This window comes from Heterocephalus glaber, unplaced genomic scaffold (genome assembly GCF_053883595.1).
Source record: "Heterocephalus glaber isolate CG9 unplaced genomic scaffold, H.glaber_assembly_v1.0 deba00001666, whole genome shotgun sequence".
Taxonomy (NCBI): domain Eukaryota; kingdom Metazoa; phylum Chordata; class Mammalia; order Rodentia; family Bathyergidae; genus Heterocephalus; species Heterocephalus glaber.
In genome coordinates, this window is record NW_028258406.1 from 11,567,116 (window position 1) to 11,587,712 (window position 20,597).

Genomic DNA, 20,597 nt, shown 5'->3' on the forward strand with positions numbered 1-20,597 from the left:
CTGATTTTTTCTTTTCTCAGGAGTTAAAACATGAAAGTGGTGTCAATTTGCTGTCTGGCCACAACTGTCAATTAAAACGTAAAACTTAGGGCCGGGATTTAGCTCAGTGGTTCTGCCACCTGCATTGCAAGCGCAAGGTCCCAAGTTCAATCCCTGGTACCAAACAAACAAGCAAAAACCCCAAAACTTAGGAGAATTCATTTTGATTTTGGATTCCTATCTGCCAATGTACAGAACTGAAGAAAAGCTTATTTGTCAGTTTCACTGACAAAACAAGGAAAAAAAATACAGATTATTCTGTTATTACATAGTTGCTGACATACGTGAAAAATAATGAGCAGAGCCAGTAATTTCAGGAAAATGCTGTGGGTATTAGAGGATAATGGTTTGAGGAAAATTCAATATACTTCTGAAAAACTTGTTGAGTCTGCCCAAATTAACAACAGTGCCACACATGTTTCCATGACTACTCACAATTTCAGATGTATCCAAACATACTTGCTGACCACAATGAGTCAGTAAAGAAAGCAGTTGACTCATATCAGTGACACACAAACAAGAACTCTCCAAATTACCACCAGATCCTCTCTGAGCAAACATTTAAATAGAGTGACTCTCCCTGCCCCAGAGTCACTGCACTCCCAGCACTCAGTGGCTACTCAGCGGCAAGTCTGGGTATTAAGAGTTGCAAGAAGTTACCAAGCTGTACAAGAGATTCAATATTTCACCCTTTTGCAATTGTACAGCAAATCTTTTAGAATTATGGCTGTCTAAAACCTTACCTACAACAATTAGAGTTCTCTAAGGGACAATTCCTTATTTCCTAAAATTTTCCTAAGTCATATGGTGGTCACACATCTTTAAAGTTACCAAACAGTAGAAAACCACCAAGATTGCTTTACTGTGGTCACTTGAGGAATCCTCTGGAAGTCACAGACAACAGTGCCTTCAGTTTCTCCTTCAGGGCACCTGCTTTGTGTCTTGGGAGTGGATCTCTATGGGCCACATGGCAGCTCTCTTAGCTGTCTGCTTCCAGAAGGTTCTTGTGGTGGGTGGCATTAGCAGATTACAGGCAAAGGTTGGGTTATTTGTTCCTTCAGCTTCTTCTCTGCTGGAACCCAGAGGTTGGCTCTCCCTCTACCAAAGACCAGCACTCCACAAATTACCTTTTCTAGGTTTCAGGATGCCCTGCTCTGCCCTGTTGGATCTGTTGTTGCTAGCACTGAATGTTTTGGGCTTTCCTAAACCCCACCCTTATCTTTGTAAATAGTCTTTGTCTTGACTGTTCCTTAAATAAGGCAACTTGAGTGTGCATTATGTTTTTGATGAAATCTTCATTTGTACAATAAATAGTATGATATTTAGGCTCCCGCCCCCCTTCCCTTCTCTCCTTCCCTCTTTCATTTCCTAGGTTTCCATATTCAGGGTTTATGGTGTTTGGGCACAACTCAAGGGAGCATATTTCTGTAAAGAAGGGTGAACTATGGAAACCTGAGGCTACCAGTTCATTACTTACTTGTGGCTCCAGCTCACCCCGACGTTTGTAGATGGCTTTTTCTCCAGTCAGCCCATCAATGATCTTGGCATCATCTAGTTCCCCAGTAGCTTGGTGTCTTAGCCACTGTCTTTCTTTACCTTTAGCCTACAATGACACACAAACCCAGACACAGACATCTTTAATTAATTCTGCAGGATCTTTGACATACTGTACTTGAATAACAGGAAACACACCAGAAGTCTTTTCAATATGTGATAGTTTTGCAGGAACACAGTCATATAAAGGGACTAGTTTCTGGTCTGCTGACAAAGAAATGTCCTTTGTGTGGGTTTTGTCAGTTTTAATTGTTTTAACATGTGGAAAAATAGAACAAACTCACTTGAAGGACATGCGAACAGGAAGACTATGCAAATGAACCCCTGGAGAAAAGCTCAATATCTGGAAATGTAATGAGGATGCATTTCTTATGGATTTTCTGTCACAGTGCTTCTAAAAAATTTATCATGTACCAAAATAATCAGGTTGAACTTGTTAACACTGTCTGCAAGCCCAGTGAAAATGTGATCGCCTTCTTTTGAAAAAGAATTTGATACTCCAGTTCTCTGTGACTTGGCGTGCAAGTGGAAACAGCTGCAAACAATAGTACATGAATGTTTTGTACCCCTCACGTTTCTCTGATCTTCTGTATTTAAAAGTCTTCTGAATTACTTTTCCATAGGTATATCTACATACTATTTTTTTTTTTGGTAGCAGGGATCGAACTTGGGACCTTGCATTTGCGAGGCAGGCAACGGCACCACTGTGCTAAATCCCTGGCTTCTACATACTGTTTTGCCACAATAATTTACAATCATTATCAGGTAGATTGAGGGGATAAATGATAAAGAATTGTAATATCCCAATCAGAACATGTTTATGATAGCCAATGACTATATTTAGATTAAGACCTGGGAAGAACAGCTGAAATATTTTTATACATGCAAACAGGATTATAAGATATTTTATACTTCATACACACAAAAATATGGGAGGTTGGTGGAATTATAGTTAGTATTTTGGTATTTTATATTTCTTCTATGGTAAGAGGATGGGATTTACTTTTTTTTTTGAGATAGGGTCTCCCTTTGTAGTTCAGGTTGGCTCTGAATTCACTATGTAACCTAGGCTGGCCTTGAACTTGAGCTAATTCTCCTGTCTCAGCCTCCCAAGTGCTGAAATTACAGGCATGAGCCACCATGTGCAGCTAAGAGGATGGGATTTAAATTGATTTTTACTACAGTTGTGGGCCAGGGATTTAGCTCAGTGGTTCCGTTGCCTGCCTCGAAAGCGCAAGGTCCTGAGTTCAATCCCTGGTACCAAAAAAACCCCCAAAAAACGTGCTACTACAGTTGTGATCTGCATTTAAAACCCCCTACAAAATTAATGAATAGCTATTGTAGTAGCGAAAGCAAAACTAGTTAATAAAACCACACTAAGATTGGGTAGGGAGTCCTCAGGGTCGCTGTCTTGTCAATGTGTTCATGAAACTTATAAAAGTCAATGCTTAACAATAACAATGGCACCTCTGTTACTTAACATGTCGTATAACTTTATTCCAATATGAATCCCAGATTCCTCTTAAACTCAGTGCAAGTATTCAATTTTCACATTGTTTTGATGGCAGCTGAACATACTACCATATTCTCTTTTACTTTCTTTATTCCTTCTTTTCCCAGCCAACTATTCTGTGAGAGTCTGTCTTCACCCATGAAAGGCATTAGAAGCCAGTGCTCCACAGCATGGCACTTCTAAGAATCATAAAATGTCAGGGCTGGAAGGTACCTAAATGATTACCCATAACAACATTTCCCAGCACAAATTAGCCTGGGGAATTATCCATTCCAGACACCAGGAATGACAGGAAAGAAGAAATAGGAGTTGGATCCCAATAATTGATACAAGGGAGGGGGCCTGAGAAGGATGGCACTGTGTGGTCAAGGATGTCTCCCTGATCCATGAACCAGTAGGAAAGGATTCTAAAAGGTGATGTCCACCTCTCTTCCTACCCACCTGTAGCTGTGTATCTTAGCAAGTTTTACATGATAGCAGCTATGCTCCAATATGCCCTGATTTCTCTGTGAGATTATGGGGTTCTTGCCAAGAACACATCCGAGAACATATTCCCAGGGGACATATACCATGTACAGTACCAGGAATTGACTGCCCACCAAAATTAACATCTTCATGCTGATGACTTAGGAGTTTCCCTCTTTTATTTCATATTTATATTAACACATCTATATTCAGTTACAGTAATTTTGATAAAGAACATTTATCTGTATTATATGAAGAACTCATAAAACAACTTAAAAAAAGATTTAAAAAATGGGCAAAAGACTTGAGCAGGCACATTAAAGAAGATATATTGATGGCAAATATGAATATAAAAAGATGTTCAATATCATATGTTATTAGGCAATTTCAAATTAAAACATATATGAGATATCACTACACCTGTATTAGAATGGCCAGAATCCAAAACTCTGACAACACCAAATGTTGACAAGGATGTGGATAACAGGAATTCTCATTGCTCTTGGGAATTAAAAATGCTACAGCCATTTTGGAAGACAGTTTGACAATTTCTCACAAAACAAAACATACTCTTACCATAAAATCCAGCAATTGTGCACCTTAATATTTATACAAATGAGTTAGAAATTTAAGTCTACACAAAAATCTGCACATGTTATTTATAACAGTTTTATGCATAATTGCCAAAACTTAGAAGCAACTAAGATGCCTTTCAGTTGGTGAATGTATAACCTGATTCATCCTGACAATGGAATGTTATCCAGCACCAAAAAGAATGAACTAGTAAATCTATTTATAAAGATCTCACTGTAATAAAGTGATCTGGAGTAATTATGTTTCACTGTTTTAGGTATTCTTGTTTTTGACTAAACTATACTAAGATATTTATCATTTACCAGGAGAGAATAAATTTTTATTTTACTATCTTTAATAGATTTTTAAGACAGAAGTCTTATTGGTTAGCTTTCATTAACTTTCAAGGCTAATTTAATATGAGGCTCTTCAAGACCATGAAGTGAGCAAACGTCAATTCCTTGTGGAAGGACTGTGAAATCCTGACTTATTGATATCAATTCCTGATCAGCATTAGAATCCAGAAGTTGCTGTAACAGACTAGATAAACCCATGGGGAATTATATGTAGCATGAATCTGGGATGCTGAGGGCAGGTAGCAGAGTGATGAAGAGCAATAGAGCTAAAATCCAGTGAAATTTTGTTACATGAGACCTAACAGCACTGTGGAGTTTTTCTTTTGGTATTCATGCTAGTAATTAAGGCTTTGTAAAAATGTTAAAAGAGGTTCCTGACTAGGACATGTGTTCCTTATTGCCCTTGGTAAGGGGGTTACAGAATGTAAAATATGTTCCTCTTCACTTTCTTGCTTATAATGATTATCAAACTTAAGTACCATCTAGCATGAAGACTGTTACCACTACACATGCTAATAAAAGAAAAGGACTTGGCAAAATTTGTCCTCTGAGTGAGGGAGAAGTATATGCTTTTTTCCTCAATAAATCTGCTACCCTTTTCTTGTTCTTTTTGGTCAACTTTCAAATTCAAGTATAATGTAATAAAGTGCATACATTTTTTTTCTTTTTTTGCTTTTTTTTTTTGGTACTAGGGATCGAACTTGGGTCCTTGCACTTGTGCAGCAGGCGGCGAAACCACTGAGCTAAGACCCCGGCCCAAAAGTGCATACATTTTTAAGTGCAGATCCGAATGAGCTGTTATGTAGTAAACACAGCATTTTAACTTCCCACACCTTCAAAACTTCCCAGTTCTTTGTTCTGGACTTGACTTTACCACTGCCAAAGGCAGCCCCTATCCCAAATTCTCTTATTATTGAGTAAGTTTGCCTGTTTATAGAAATGGAATCATACAATACATATCCTTTTGTCTCTGGCTTCTTTGGTCAACGTTTTCCCTGTAAGAGGTTTGTCATGTTGTTGTAAGCAGCAGTATTTTATTCTTTTTCATGGCTGCAACAGTATTCGATCGTATGATTTTCACAATTTGTCCTTTCTACAGTTCTATTGTTTTCAGTTTGGGGCTATTATGAGTAATACCATCATGAATATGCCCATGTCTTTTGGAACAGATATATATTTTTGTTGGGTGGAAGTACTGAGTCACAGAGTATGGCTATGTACAGCTTCAGTAGATACTGTATCAATTTCTCAAAGTGGTTTTTCCAGTTTACATTCCTGTGAGCAATGCCCAAGGATTTCATTTGCTTATATCCTCACCAACACCTGGTACTGATAGCTTAAAAAGTTTCTTCAGACATTCTGGTGGGTGCATAGTATGTGCCCTTCATTTATATTTGCAGATAAATGAATTATTTTTGGTATAGTTTGTCTTTGATACTTTTAGGAGCATTTGTTTTGAGAAGTATGTATCAGCCTTTTAAACCAGAACTACTGGGAACAAAGACATTTTAATAATAGTAGCACTATTCTTTGGTACTTTTTTTTTTTTTTTTGGTTCAGGGGATGGAACTCCAGACCTTGTGCTTGTGAGGCAGGCGGCGGGACCACTGAGGTAAATCCCTGGCCCAACTATTCATTAGTTCTTAAGTATGTAACTTGCAGATGAATATGGTAAGAAAATTTATTTTCTATCCTCTAGCAAGCTAACACTTGTAAATTGAAAACGGGAAGAGGCCTAACAGAATGGATGCTCTTGAGGGCCATGGGCTGGAAAGGGAGCCCTTAAAGTTACTGAGGGCTAAATAAAAACATTTATTATTTTGAACTGAGTATATAAAGACTTCTGTATTTTATGTGACTCCTTGAAATACTTTTTGAAATAGTAAGTTCCTACTGTATTTAAATAAATGCTTTTACTTATAAAAAGGGGCCAAATATGTTCTTTATTATATAGTCCTATTGCATGAACCAAAGTATCCTTTTAAATATGCGCATCTGTTTTGTATTATACAATAAATTCATATTAATGAGAATTCATTATATTATATATAAAGTTAGGTTGTACTGCTAAGAAATCGAAGTTACAGACTTTCTAAAAAGAAATATCATTTTAATACTTTCATGTAAAGAACACTTAGACTAAATGAAATGCTTAGAGAATGAGGTATTCTGGTTAATTCATTTTCTGGGAAACCTTGGTTAACCAAAAAGTCCATATGTGCACACAAACACACACACAAAAACTCATCTGTGGCACTGAGGATGTTAGAATGAATAAGCTTGACCAAAACTAATTATCTTGTGGTTTGTGATACTGTCTTGTGATTTTAGCACTGAAAGCATTCTGATTAATCACAAGGCTTCTCTTATTTGGGATATAATTTAGTAAGACTTCCCTTACCTATAAACTCTACAATCCAGACAATTTTCTATTATTCCATTAGAAGAAATTGGAGATCTTAAGTAGCATTTTTTTCTATAGAAAATATTAACAGTCTATAGAATAAAGCATGTGGAAAAATAGATGAATAAGTAATTGTAAATGGATATTTAAGGATTCCCTGGGAACAGTGATTTTCCTATTTAACATTAGCTCCCATTATTTTAACATACTGTTTTATCACATTTCTCCATACTCAGTCAACATATACTTTTTATGCTACTTTTTATGTTCCAACAAAGAATATTTGCTAGATTAAGGAAAACTTTTGTACATATTTATAAATTATTAATAAGTAGAAACAAAAAATTTACTTTGTGCTTCTCAATATTTTGACATAGCTATGAAAAATACATTACTAGGGCTGGAGATTTAGCTCAGTGGTTTCATTGCCTGCTGTGCAAGCACAAGGACCCAAGTTCAATACCTGGTACCAAAAAAAACCCCAATAAAAATACATTACTAGGGCCGGGGATTTGGCTCAGTGGTTTCGCCACCTGCTGCGCAAGCACAAGGACCCGAGTTTGATCCCGGGTACAAAAAAAAAGAAAAAAAAATACATTACTAAGGGCTGGGGATTTAGCTCAGTGGTGCCGCTGCCTGATTCACAAGTGCAAGGTCCTGAATTTTGAACCCTGGTACAAAACAAACAAACAAACAAACAAAAAACATTACTAAATATATATTAGGTTCTAAATAGTGAAAAAGTATGGTAAAGAAAAGAGAAAATATACATCTTCTTATTCCAAGGATTGTTCTCTCTCTCTCCTCCCCCTCCCCTGCCCTCTCTTCCTCTATTACTGGGGATGGAACCCAGGGGCACTCTACTACTGAAATACACTCTCCCTCCCACCCCACCTTTTTTTTGAGACAAAGTCTTACTACGTTGCTCAGGCTGGTGTCAAATTTACAATCCTACCCCAGCCTCCTGAGTACCTGGGATTATAGGTGTGGTCTTTTTCTTTCTCTTTCTCTCTTTCTTTCTTTCTTTTCTTTCCCTCTTTCTCTCTTTCTCTCTTTCTCCCTTTCTCCCTTTCTTCCTTTCTCTCTCTCTCTCTCTCTCTCTCTCTCTCTCTCTCTCTCTCTCTCTCTCTCTAAGTAACATCTCATTGCAAGGGGAAATGGTGATTCATGTACAAAGATAATTTTTCTTAGAAGAGTTTGTACCCTTGGGTGCCAATGTGGAACTAAATCATTACTTTGGGAGACAGTTTACTGTCATTTTGCAGTGTTTTTTTAATGAACATAAACAATTTCAGGTGTTAAGAATTCAATAGGTTTCAAGAATTAAATATGTTCTATCTCAAAGGAGCTGGGAACTACACATATCAGGGGTGCATCTATAATAGGCATCTTAAATTGTTTAACAAGTTCAAAACCCTGGATTCCACCCCCAAATATCTGTTGTCTGTAGGTCCCTCCCCCTCAGGAAAAGGCAATGGCAGCCCTCACTCTTCTAGTTGCTCAGGCCACACATCCAGGAGACACCCTTGACTCCTGTTTCATCCACACCTAATGCACTGGCAGATCTCCATACTCCTGGCAGGACCTGCCATCCCCACCATTTCCATGCTGTTGCTGGTGCTGCCAGCATTTGTTCCTACCCATACCACACAGCCTCCTACTGGTCTCCTTACTCTCACCCTTTCCACTGTCTTACTTATTGTCCCATAGCTGAGATACAATACCTGAAACCTAGAATTTAAAAGAGGAAAGGTTTATTTTAGCTCACAGTTTGAAGCTGTTCCAGTCCATAGTGGGCCGGCTCCAAGGAAGGGCGGCACAGCAGAGGAGAACTGCTCACAGCATGGTGGTCAGGAAGCAGAGTATGAAGGGAGGAGTGGGGAAGGGAGATACATGCCCTCAGTGACCCACTTCCTCCAACCAGGCTCCACCTCCCCAAATCACATTTAGCTACAGACTTATCAGTGGACTAATTCACTGATGAGTATCAACCCCCATGATCCAATCAGCTCCCCAAAGGCCTCTACAAGTACATAAGGCTTTGAGGGCATCTAGATATAAGCCATAACCCTCCCACAGTTCCCTCTTCACATAGCAGGCAAAGGAATCTTTATAAAACATGTTGTGATTTGCAAGGAATACATTTAAAAGTACTGACATGAATAACTGTATATCTTAAAAAACCCAGGTTGAATTTATATTTTTCTAGTTTTTTTTAAGAATGAAAGAATGAGGGAGGGGGGAGGGAGAAAGGAAGGAAGGGACAAGAAAAAAAAGAAGGAAAAGTGGAAACAAAGCTTTTGTAAATAAGGAGGGGATGCTTGGGCCAGGGATTTAGCTCAGTGGTTTTGCTGCCTGCTGCGTAAGCGCAAGGACCCGAGTTCGATCTCTGGCACCAAAAAATAAAAAATAAAAAAAAATAAGGAGGGGATGAGGGGTTGAAAGGAGGAGAGGGGAATGGGAAAAAAAGAAGCAGCAAAATAGGTACAAATTCTCTATGATGAATGTCATCATTATGTACATCTAAAATGTACCAATAAAAAAGAATAAATTCTTTTTTCGGACTCAGGACCTTGCACTTCTGAAGCAGGCGGCAGCACCACGGAGCTAAATTCACAGCAAATTCTTTCCCATATATAATGTGAATTATCGCATATCTATTTCCTTCTATTTGTAAGTTCTTATACCAACTTAATTAAAACCAATAAAATTACCCAAAAATCTTTTTGATTTTTGGTTAATGTTAAAAATATGGAATTTAGCCTGTTTATTATTAAATGTATAATTTTATAATTGTATATGTTTTTAAAAGAATCATTCTTGATATTTAAGTTTCCTCTTAAACTCATTTACCACAATTAGACTTGATTCTCTGCTTTCAATGCTCACTGCTACTCCTTTTATACCACAAGGTTCTCATTCTTAAGGAAGTCTGATTCCTCTTTTAATTGGCATGTGTGTCTATATGTACATATGTGTGCACATGTGTATGTATATTTATTTCAAACTTATTTTCAGAATGGGTACTTGACATATTTTAAGTGTCTGAATATCTGAAAATATCTGTCACCTTTGCACTTTGGTTGAATGTAGAATTCTTGGGCCATAACTTTTTCCTTTGGCATCCTGCAGACATTCTCCTATCTTCCACATTCAGTGTTTCGGGGGAACTAATGTAAGATAAAGTTTTCTTGCCATGACAATAGCTGGTTTTTATCTGCTTGTAAGCTTTTAGGATATGCTCTTCAGTTGTGAAATGTTAACATTGTGTGAGGCTGTGGTGAGGTGCTCATCTCTCCATTAGCTTTGAGAATTTTAAACTGGTTGTCTTAGATACTGTGTCGTTGCTGAGACAATACCTGACACCCACAATTTAAAGGAGGAGAAGTTTATTTTGGCTCATCTTTCAGTGCACAGTCAGCTTGTTCTAAATCAGGGCAGCATGGCAGAGGAGAAACAGCTCATGGCATGGCGTCGGAAAGCAGAGAGAGAGAGAGAGAGAGAGAGAGAGACAGAGACAGACAGAAAGAGAGGTCTCAAGGGAGGAAGGAAGGAGATGGAGCCTTCCAAGTCCCCAGTGGGGACCTTCTCCAACCAGACTTTATCTCATATTTAGCTATAAACTCATCAGTGGACCAATCCACTGATGAGTATCACACATTATGCCCCCATGACTCAATCACCTGCCAAAAGCCCCACCTATGAGGCTTTGAAGGGACATCGTGATATAAACCGTAACACTGGTGGTAGTAGAACTAATACATTACCAGCTCAAGAACTCCACAGAGAAGGAGTTAGAACTGTGGGAGTTGGAACTTTGGACATTCCCAGCATGATAACATCATCTCCACATCATTTCTTATTTTGTTTGGAAAAGCCACTGCAGTGAGGCTCACTTTCACCATTTGGCTTTTGTTTGATCTCATCTTTAAGCCAAGTACAAGCTAGGGTTTATCTGGCTGCTTTCCCAGTGCTACTACCCTTCCAGTTCTGCTTGTTGCTGCTGTTGCTGAATGACACCCAAACCTCTCTACCCCCCCCCCCCCACTGCTGCTTTCAGATGCTGCTGCTTGGCACTGACAAAATGGAAGTCAGGTGATGCGCTTCTGCTTTTTCCTTGCCTCTGCAATCAAGGGATATCACGAGATCCCCTAAGATTCTCTTAGGACTCATGCACTTACTTGCTAGTAACACTATTTCTAGGAAGGTTATTGAATTGTATTTCATAGGAGTCCCATTGCATTATATAAATACTTGGCAAAAATTCTTCAAAGGTTCTTGCATGTCACTAGCACCCTTCCCTAATTCCTACTATTACATGGGTTTTCACCATTTATAAAGTTTCACTATTTTAATGGTCATCTGGCAGAGATTGGGTTAGACAACCATGCTTGTGCAATCTGGAAGTCAAGACATTATTTCCAAGCTGTCCTGGGTCAAAATTGTCCTCCCAGGGGCACTAACACCATATGCTGAGATGAGTCATTGATGTGCTATGAAAGAATAATTGGCAATTTCTGTTCTCTCCTGAAATTCAGTTACTCCTTGATGTGGCTGTCTTCACCCTTCTCCCTTCTCTGCTCTCTAGTCTTGCCTTGGTCAACACAACTTTTTAGGCTTGGGGTGCAAATAACCATAACAATGTAGATATCCACACAGATATGTAACCCTATTTGGTCCTAGCCTTGCTCCTCAACTCCAGGTTCACATCTGAAAAACTTCAAATTCCAAGCTTGACATTTTTACATGTGAGTGTCCCAGTAATAAGAAAACACACTAACATCCAAAACTAACATTTGCTTTCTTTACAAGTCTTTCTTCTTCCATATGTTCCTATGTTCCTTATTTATGTCCTCTAGGGCTTGAAATCTCTAGTCCCTTCACTCCACATTCAGTCAGTTATTATTTTCTTTCTTTTTTCTTTTTGGTACCAGGAATTGAAATCAGGACCTTGCACTTCCCAGGCAGGCGCAGCATCACTGAGCTACATCTCCAGCCCAGTTATTGTTTTCTTGTTCTACCTCTAAACTGCTTATTGAAATTATCTCACCTTTTCTGTTTTCACTTTAAATATTCTATTTCAGCTTCCAATCATTCCTCATCTGAAAAACTGACATAATTTTATGGTTTGATTTCTGGTTTCTGCTTCTGTCTTCCCTGAAATTTTTTCTCTTATGGATATCACACATCCTAAAGAAGAAAGAACCATATATTCCTGTTCTCAAGTGCCTTTGTGACACACTGGTTATAGACTACAGTCACCCTCCTCAGCATGGTGTTCCAGGCCCTTTGGGATTCACGCTCTCTTCTCTTCTGTCCCACTACCAACTGCCCTCAAGCCCACTCCCAAATTATGAACTCCCGTCACTCTGGACTCTTTGCTATTCTCCAAACAGCCTGGTATTCAAACATCCATCTTCCGCTCAGAGGTTTTTTTCTGTCTAGACTATTGCTTCACAAACTGTCCTCAGTCTCTAAACACAACTGGTCAGTGATGCAATATGTAACAGAAATCAACAGTCAGTATTTAGAAACATGAATGCAATTTGACAAAGACATTTTATATTTGTTAAACCTAATATTTAAAAAGCAATTGGGCTTACATTCTATAAGCTCTTTTTTTAGTAATTCATTTCTATTGTATTGTACAAAAATATTATTCCATGCTGGATTTAAAGGCCTGGCCCCTTCCCATAGAAGGTTTGAGAAGGCTGGCAACGCTGTCCATTCACCTTTGTGCTTAGGAGAGAGTTACAAGTGGAAATCAAGTCCATCTGTCTGGTAGCAGCTCAAGGGACACGTTCTCTGTGATTTTCTCTCTGACTGTCCAGCTCAGAAATGACTCACATATTTGTCAACATGCCCACAGCACTTTGTTTACCTCCCTGTGGCATTTACCATATTATGTCTTCTGAGCAAGTACACATCTGTCCTCTTCCCTAAAAGGTTAGTCATTGAAGGGGAGAATCCTTAGGCAAAATAGATTTAAAATAAATGTCATTGAATGAAAAAGTTATTACAGATTAAGTAAAAGAAATGAGAAAATGCTTTCTATCTTTACACATGAGGGAAGGACTCGAGTGAAGCCTAAGGTCCTATTCCTGTACCTACTTGCCTTTCAGCCTCCTATCCTCATCTACATTTCACACTGGGAAGAGTCCTGCCTATAGCCAGCTCATCCCCGAGGCTGTGTCTATGCTGTGCCTTCTGCTGAAAGGCCTTTCTCTGGTTAATACTTTTGTGTATGTCAAGATTGGCTCATGTGTCCTTCCTCTGGGCTTTAGCTCTATTCTATTTCCCTCCCTCTAGGCACTTAGAGTATTAAACTGAAACGATCTGTGTCAGTGTGTCTCTTCTCTGCCCCCTGACACTAAAACCTTCTTAGTATGGGGACAACAGCTTATCAATCTTTGTGCCCTCAGTGCCAAGCACAGGGCATGCCACATGCTCAGCTTTCAAGACACTATTTATCTCAACAAAAGTTCATCCTGAAATACTGGAGGAAAAAAACCCCACAATTACTGGTTGATAAGAAGAGATATCATGCTAGCCAAGGCAATCAGAGAAAAACTAATTTAGTTTAGACTGAGAATGAAATTACTGATTGTAGATTAGAAAAACGTTAGAAAGTATGATTAAAATCAGTGGGTTTTTTTGTGAGAATTGATACTTTCTTTTGTTTGGGAATGCTGCAATTAAAGAATGAGATTTTGAATCAAGTATAATTGACTTTATTATTTTAACGAGAAAATTCTTGCTATAAATTCAGAAGAAGTTTCAATAACTAGGATATGATAGTACAAATGGAATAGTCAAGAGGGCAAGGAAAGTACTAGCAGCTATGTAAGTGGAGAACAATGATGCACACTACAACACAGGCCTGTGTTAAAGCTGATGTCAACAAAGGTGGCGAGAGCATTTCCTGCTCCTTAAATCTCAACCCAGCTTAGAAAGTCATCTCAAATGATAATTTTCTAGTTTCAGGCCAGACTTTGTGTTGCTCACCAAAGAAAACATTCATGTTATTGGGATTACACAGCAACCTCAGAGACGCTGGAAGACTTTAGTCAAGCAGGGCCACACAGGCCCAGCAGAAAATCACAAGAAGGGGACAAATCAAAGCCTCCTTGCTCAAGTTACAATGTGAAGTTCCATATTCTACAGAAAATCTTCTCCACCGAGGGCCAGCAGCTTGTTTTTAAGTAATCCTAGCTCCCTATATTGAGGACTGGCAAGCCCACATGAGAATAATTCCTCTATAGATTAAAATAAAAATTCAGTAGGAGAAGGATTTGAAAATGTTGTGCTAGCATTTGGGTAATGACACAAAATATTTTATGAGTATAGGTAAGTACCATACTGTTTAGGGAATGGTAGAGGTAGAAGAAGGTAACAGGGTTTCAACAGATAACAGGAACTTGAGCTTTCAGCTCCCTGCTTCCCTGGTCATATAATTCAGGAAAAGTTACACTATCTTTCTAATCTTCAGTTTCTTTATTTATAAAGTGAGGATAAAATATCTATATTTCATAGGATTATGGAAATAATCCATTTAGATAACTTTCTTAATTTCCCAAATATCAATCAAATGTAGAAAACAATACTTCCAAGGTTATTCATTATTATTATAGTGATTAAACAGCACAATGAATGAAAAAAGTACTTGACTGGGTATCTGGCATGTAGTATAATGAAAGTAATGAATCTAATTCTCCAGGAGAGAACACTATGTGCTAAGCACTGTTTTAAATGGCTTACACATATAATCTGAATTAATCTTCATCACTGTCCTATTCTGCACCATTCCCATTTTACAGAACCCAGGATGTCTGGCTCCAGAGCTGGTCCTATTAGTCACTAAGTGATGATTATGATGACGACAATAATGATGGCAACGATGATGGAGAAAATCTGGATGACTATGCTTCAATGAAAGTACATAGCAGAATGCCTGGTAAATGCCTGCTGTTATTATAATGCAAGTAGTATTTGTGAAGATTATATCTTAAGATTTTGCTATTATTTAAGCCTATTTTCTCTATTTTAGATATATAGGGAAGAAGAGAATAAAAATTTCACAGAGATAACTACTCTATCTGAGGATATTTAATAATTTACTAGCCCAATCCCTTTAAAAATTTTTAAAAAATTTTTTGGTACCGGGGATCAAGCTTGGGACCTTGCGCTTGTGAGGCAGGCGGCAGAACCACTGAGCTAAATCTCTGACCCCTAATCCCTTTAAAATAGGTGATGATTTCTTGTTTTCCTTCGGTGTAACCTTATTTGTTGCTTTCACCTGAGCCTTTCTTAACTTTCTTTCATTTTTTTTGAAAGCTGAAAGCAAAACTGATCTCATGGCTGTGGTATTTGGCAGGAGTCTTTCCTTAATGCTAACCCTATTTCTAAATCAGGATGGTGCTGTGTGATACTGTGAAAAGTCACAGTAATGGATCTGACTTCTTTCCTTTTGGTTGGTCTTATAAACATAATGCCACTTATTTTAAACGGTTGATGTGGGGATCTAAAAGTAACTATAACTAACTATATCATGGTGCCCAATGAACACCAATCAAAACGTTACCTGATACAGGTTATTCTGATTGATTAAATGCATGTTGTATCCCTTTCTAGTACTGTGAATCTTCAGATGGTTTCTGATACCCATGGGATAAAGCCCAGCATTGTTGCACGTTCGCATGCACAGTTAGACAACACATGATCTGGTGCCCAAGCCTCTGCCAGGCTCTTCTTTCTCACCATCTCCTGCCTGTTCATGCTCTTCTCAGTCAAGCGCTTGCTCCTCCTTACCTGTGCACCTTTACTTGCTGTTTCCCATGCCTGGTTCCCTAACTACCTGGGAAATTCCTCAGCACTTCTCAAGAATGAACTCAAACATGACACTCTTCATGAAGCTTTTTCTTATCCATCCCATACCACAATGTGCAAACTTCTCTATGCAACATAAGGAAATTGTCTTCTTTGATGACAGGGAATATATATCTATATCTATACAGATATCATATATATGTTTATAGATATTATATATATGATATATATTTTTATATATTTATATATATCTATATATATAGAGAGAGAGACAGAGACAGACAGAGTCTGGTTGGTGAGCATCAAGAACTTAAGAAATACATAGATGATTAAATTATACTATGTTTCAGTCTTAGTACAAGTCCCACCTGTCATTACTTCCCCATCTGAACTATCTATTTTAGCCCTCAGTTGACTACTGCCCTGCTCTAAAGCTCAGAGCTCCCCTGGGAGTTTTCCAGTTCTCTCAGTGCCCAGGGCAATGAGCACTTGTTCAGCAGGTGAGTATAGAAGAAAATTCAATCATTCAATTCATGTTGTTTATATAGTTTACATAAAATCATGTGCTATTTTATCCTATATAACTGCACATAGATTTTAAAGCAGAAGGCTTGTTACATTCCACAGATCTTGAAATTAAGCATCTAGTTAACTATCTTAAAGATCTGTCTTCTTAGAAATGACAGAATTTTTCCTCATCTCCTGACACAGTTTAGATCTTTTTAAAAATGAGTTTTCCAAATTTAAAAAAAAATGAGTTTTCCCGGAGTTTTGGGTAAAACAGTGGATTAGAACTTCTAACCCTCAATATCTTGTCAAAAAAAATTTCCTCAAAAGAACAATTCCAAACAAGAGCCAAAGAACCAAAAAGCGAAATGGCAAAACTGAAGGTAACCAACTTCAGATACTTCATGGAAAAGAAATACAAGATTCCCAAGCAGAGCTAAGAAACATGTCATGGTGTGGCTCCTACTCCTTCCCCTTCTTCCTTGAAATGGGGTCTTGCTTTCTTTAGACAAAATCAATTTCTTCATGACTGCTTTTAGGGAATATTTAACCCTTTCTTAATTATTTGTATAAATTGACAGAAGTAAGTCTCTGCTTAGGAGATACTGAAGTGTCTTAACCCATATTTTTAGGAACAATAGCAGCATCAGCTAGTTCTAAGGCACCAATATTGTGAAACTGCCAAAAGCCAGGCAAAGCTGGGCCAAGGGGATGGAGGAGAAAGAGCCAGGGGCACAGAAGGTATCATGGGTGATCCCGAATGTTCCTCTGCTTCTTCTGTGACAGCAATATGATTTGTAGGGAGAAATTCCACTTGTAAATTTCCAGTAGAGATAAGATGCTCATAGATCTTACTCAAAGGAAATCAGGAAATTGGCTATCTGCAAAGGTTAGGGCCAAAAATACTGCTTCCTGGATGACAGGAAAGGCATGGGCAAATATTTTTCCTCGGAGAACTCAACTAAGAAAGCCAAGGGGTGAGTCCACAGATTTATTCAGACACTTTGGCACTGATTAATTTTTTCTCATTGACTAATTAGAGGTGAGATAACTTTCTCCAACAGTTGTGGGATGGTCAAGGTTTGGGCCCATATTATATTTTTGTCCCATAATGTGACATTACCTGTAAATTATCCAGAATGATTCGGAGGGAGTGCACCTGTCGTCGAACAGCACTTGAAAACCTTTCATAGGTGGCAGCATCATATTCACTCATCTGAATCTCCTTTAGCCTGAAACAAGAGGGTGAAAGACAGCAGCTTACATCATCTCTATATGGGTCTTTTACTTTCATTCCTCTACTGCGAGAACCACTGCAAACTCCTTGGTAACTTGGAATGACTCTGAGGGAGAAAAAACAAGAAAGGTCTCTAGGGATGCTTGCAAATTCAAAAGAGGTGACTGTTCAGTGGTGTGCTGTAAATGATTAACAAACTGCTCTCCGTGACAAAAAGTGGAGGGGGGGCTTGATTTGCAGTTAATTTTTGCTCATTTCCATTGTATAAATATTTCCACTGTGATCAATTTCAAGTTAACAACAGTGAGATCACTGAAGAGTTAATTGGAAAGAAATGTGTGGCACTGGCTTTCATGAGCCAGTATGAATCACTCTATAATATGTCACTGCTATATCTTGAAGACATGTGATGTCAGCAGCGATTGATTCGTGTGGCAGATTCCTAAGAGAGTTCCCATAGGTTGTTTTTTAGGACTGAGGTCATTGGTTGACCAAGATGACCATTCAAAGAAAGTGAGTAACGTGTTGCTATGTATAAGGTATGATTAAAAAATATAGTGAATGTTTAAATTTAAAACTTTTATTGCAGTAAAAAACACATTGCCATTGATTCCCCTCAAAATACTTTCCTTCACTTTGAAAACACTTATCCCATTGTTCTTACCACTTTCAGAAGTAGTTTCTGCAAGTCCTTTTTTTTGAGTATCTTTAGTCCTTTTGTGGCTGTCTTGATGTCCTGAATCCATTCAAAATGTTTTCTTTTTCTGCTCCTTTTGACTTTGGGGAAGAGCTATAATTCACACAGGGCTAGACCTGGTGAATAAGCAAGTGAGGACACACTGCAATATTTCCTTTCTGTTGGATTGTACTCTGCAACAACATTCACTGGACAGTATTTTTTAATCACATCTTATAAAGACACTCATGAAAGAGGACTTCCAGACTGCTTTAGAAAATGACAAAAATGGCCAGGTGCATTGGCACATGCCTGTAATCCCAGCATTTGGGAGCTGAGGCAGCAATATCACTGAAAGTTCAAGGCCAGCCAGGACTACAGAGCAAGACCTTGTCTCAAAAAACCAGGAAAAAGAAAAGCAAAGGACAAGAATGATGGGATGTGTTTAAAGTGAGGGGAAGTAATGGCAATGTGTTTTTGATTACAATAAATTTTTAAATTTAAACATTCACCATACATTCTGATCACATTTCATGTTCCTATATGAACACTAAAATTGCTGATGGCATATTTTAAATAGAATAGTGTTTTAAATATTATTATAGCTTTGAAATTCTCCCTTCCCAGTACACTGTTCCTTTTTGTCATTTTCATCACATGCTTTGACTGCAGCCCTATCAACCTGCTAGCAGTTCCCTGCACATGCCATGTGCCCAAGACTCAGTACTACTGAAGGTGATTTCTACTCCAAGTTTCCTCTTCCTGCCTCTTTCCCTACTAACTCCCACCCATACTTCAAGACTCCAATCAACTGTTACTTCTAAGAAGGCTGCTCTGAACCCTGCGCCTATCCTTTGTGTTTTCATTTATTCTTTCCGCTCTTGGTCAGACCATTCTTACCCAAGATATCACTGCCTGCCTCCTGTCTCTCCACCTAGGCTCTGTATTCTGTTAGGTAAAGGCTGGGCTTTTCATCTTTACATGTATAGTACCTTACAGGGTATCTAGCAAAACTCAGGACTATTTAAAATGGAGCATCGTAAACTAATCCTAAGTAGGAAAGTTTTTTTCACTGAGTGACCTTTCTTGGGTTTTATAATGTTGTAGCCATAATACACTAACTTATTCACACATTTGTACACATGTCTATAAATATAAAAGGGGCTGATGCGAGGACAGGGAAAAATGAAAGCATCTCTCAAAAGCCTAATCATGGAAGAGAAATCTCAAATGCTGAAGGAGCATGAGTGGTTTCTAATTTTCTTCACTGAGCCCAGCACTGGGAAGAATCCATTCAGAGTGCTGAAAACTTAAGAATCCCATGTTAGGTGATAGGCAGACTGGCAATTCCTGCCCTACCAACCTGTTCTGTTTCAGCTCAGGTTTTAAGACCCAGTTTAAAGGTCATATCCTGTGAAATCTTCCTTGCTCCCTAGGGTAAAACGGACCAATCCTTTTTCATGTACCTTTTACAGTTATTCACCATGCAATCTGTATGCTTCATTGGTTTAACAAATAGATCCATTTCCAATCACAGTGCTTCACAAACTTTTTCCCCCACAGAAATATGTTTTACAGTGAGATCCAGTGCACACAAATGTATGTGTGTGTATAACTAAACCAGAAGTTTAATGAAAAATGTTTATTTGTGATGTGTTGGGATGTTTTCTATTCTTCAAAAAGAGAGATAACATTTTTTTCTTTGAATCTCCAATTCCTACCACAATGCCTGGCACCCAGTGGCACTTAAAAAATGTTATTGGGCAACACTTTGAAAACACTATCTAAAGGTAAATACTGATAAGGCGACTGTAATATTTTATTACAAATACACTTTTTTTTTTTTTTGGTACTGGGGATTGAACTTGGGTCCTTGTGCTTGCGCAGCAGGCGCCAAAACCACTGAGCTAAATCCTCGGCCCCGCCACTGTAATATTTTAATGATTGTCTCTCAAGGTGACATGACAAGGTGGCCTTCCAAATCTTATTAACTCTCTTTTCTGTTGAACAAAAAAGGGTATGTGTAATGGATTTGACCTCTTAAAAATACCTCTTCCATTTAGTTTTGGCAATCTCTGCAAGATCTCTATAGATTTTCATTAGATTAGGTTCTATCTCAAGAACCTCAGCTGACAGAAGCTGGGCACAATGAGCAGGGCAGGATATGGAACCTACTCACATCATTTGTAGGAAGTCTATGCATTCTTCCAGAAAGGGAAGAGAATAGTGCTGATTGGGAAAAAATACAGACATAGCTTGACATGGTTGAGGGAATAGAGAAGGGAATACACACGCATGCTCATATCCACACACACACACATGTAGACATACATAATAATATGATATGCGATTAAAATGGTAAATGTTTAAATTAAAAAAAATTATTGCAGTAAAAGACACATTGCCATTAATCACCCTCAAAATAGTACCCTCACTTTAAATATGCT

General features: G+C 38.3%; 1 protein-coding gene across 3 annotated transcripts in view; it reads right to left on the minus strand.

The window, feature by feature from the left end:
• The window catches only part of Vwa8 (von Willebrand factor A domain containing 8), a 443,736-nt gene that overhangs the window by 28,014 nt on the left and 395,125 nt on the right, over positions 1-20,597 (minus strand). For 2 of the 3 annotated variants that reach the window (XM_004844253.3, XM_087197309.1), the window contains 2 exons: positions 17,361-17,469; positions 1,517-1,642 (listed from right to left, as the gene is read on the minus strand). In XM_004844253.3, the coding sequence (XP_004844310.1) occupies positions 1,517-1,642; positions 17,361-17,469 (235 nt within the window). Of the gene's footprint in view, positions 1-1,516; positions 1,643-17,360; positions 17,470-20,597 lie in introns of those variants that run through there. The other variant, XR_015445839.1, reaches the window with a different exon arrangement.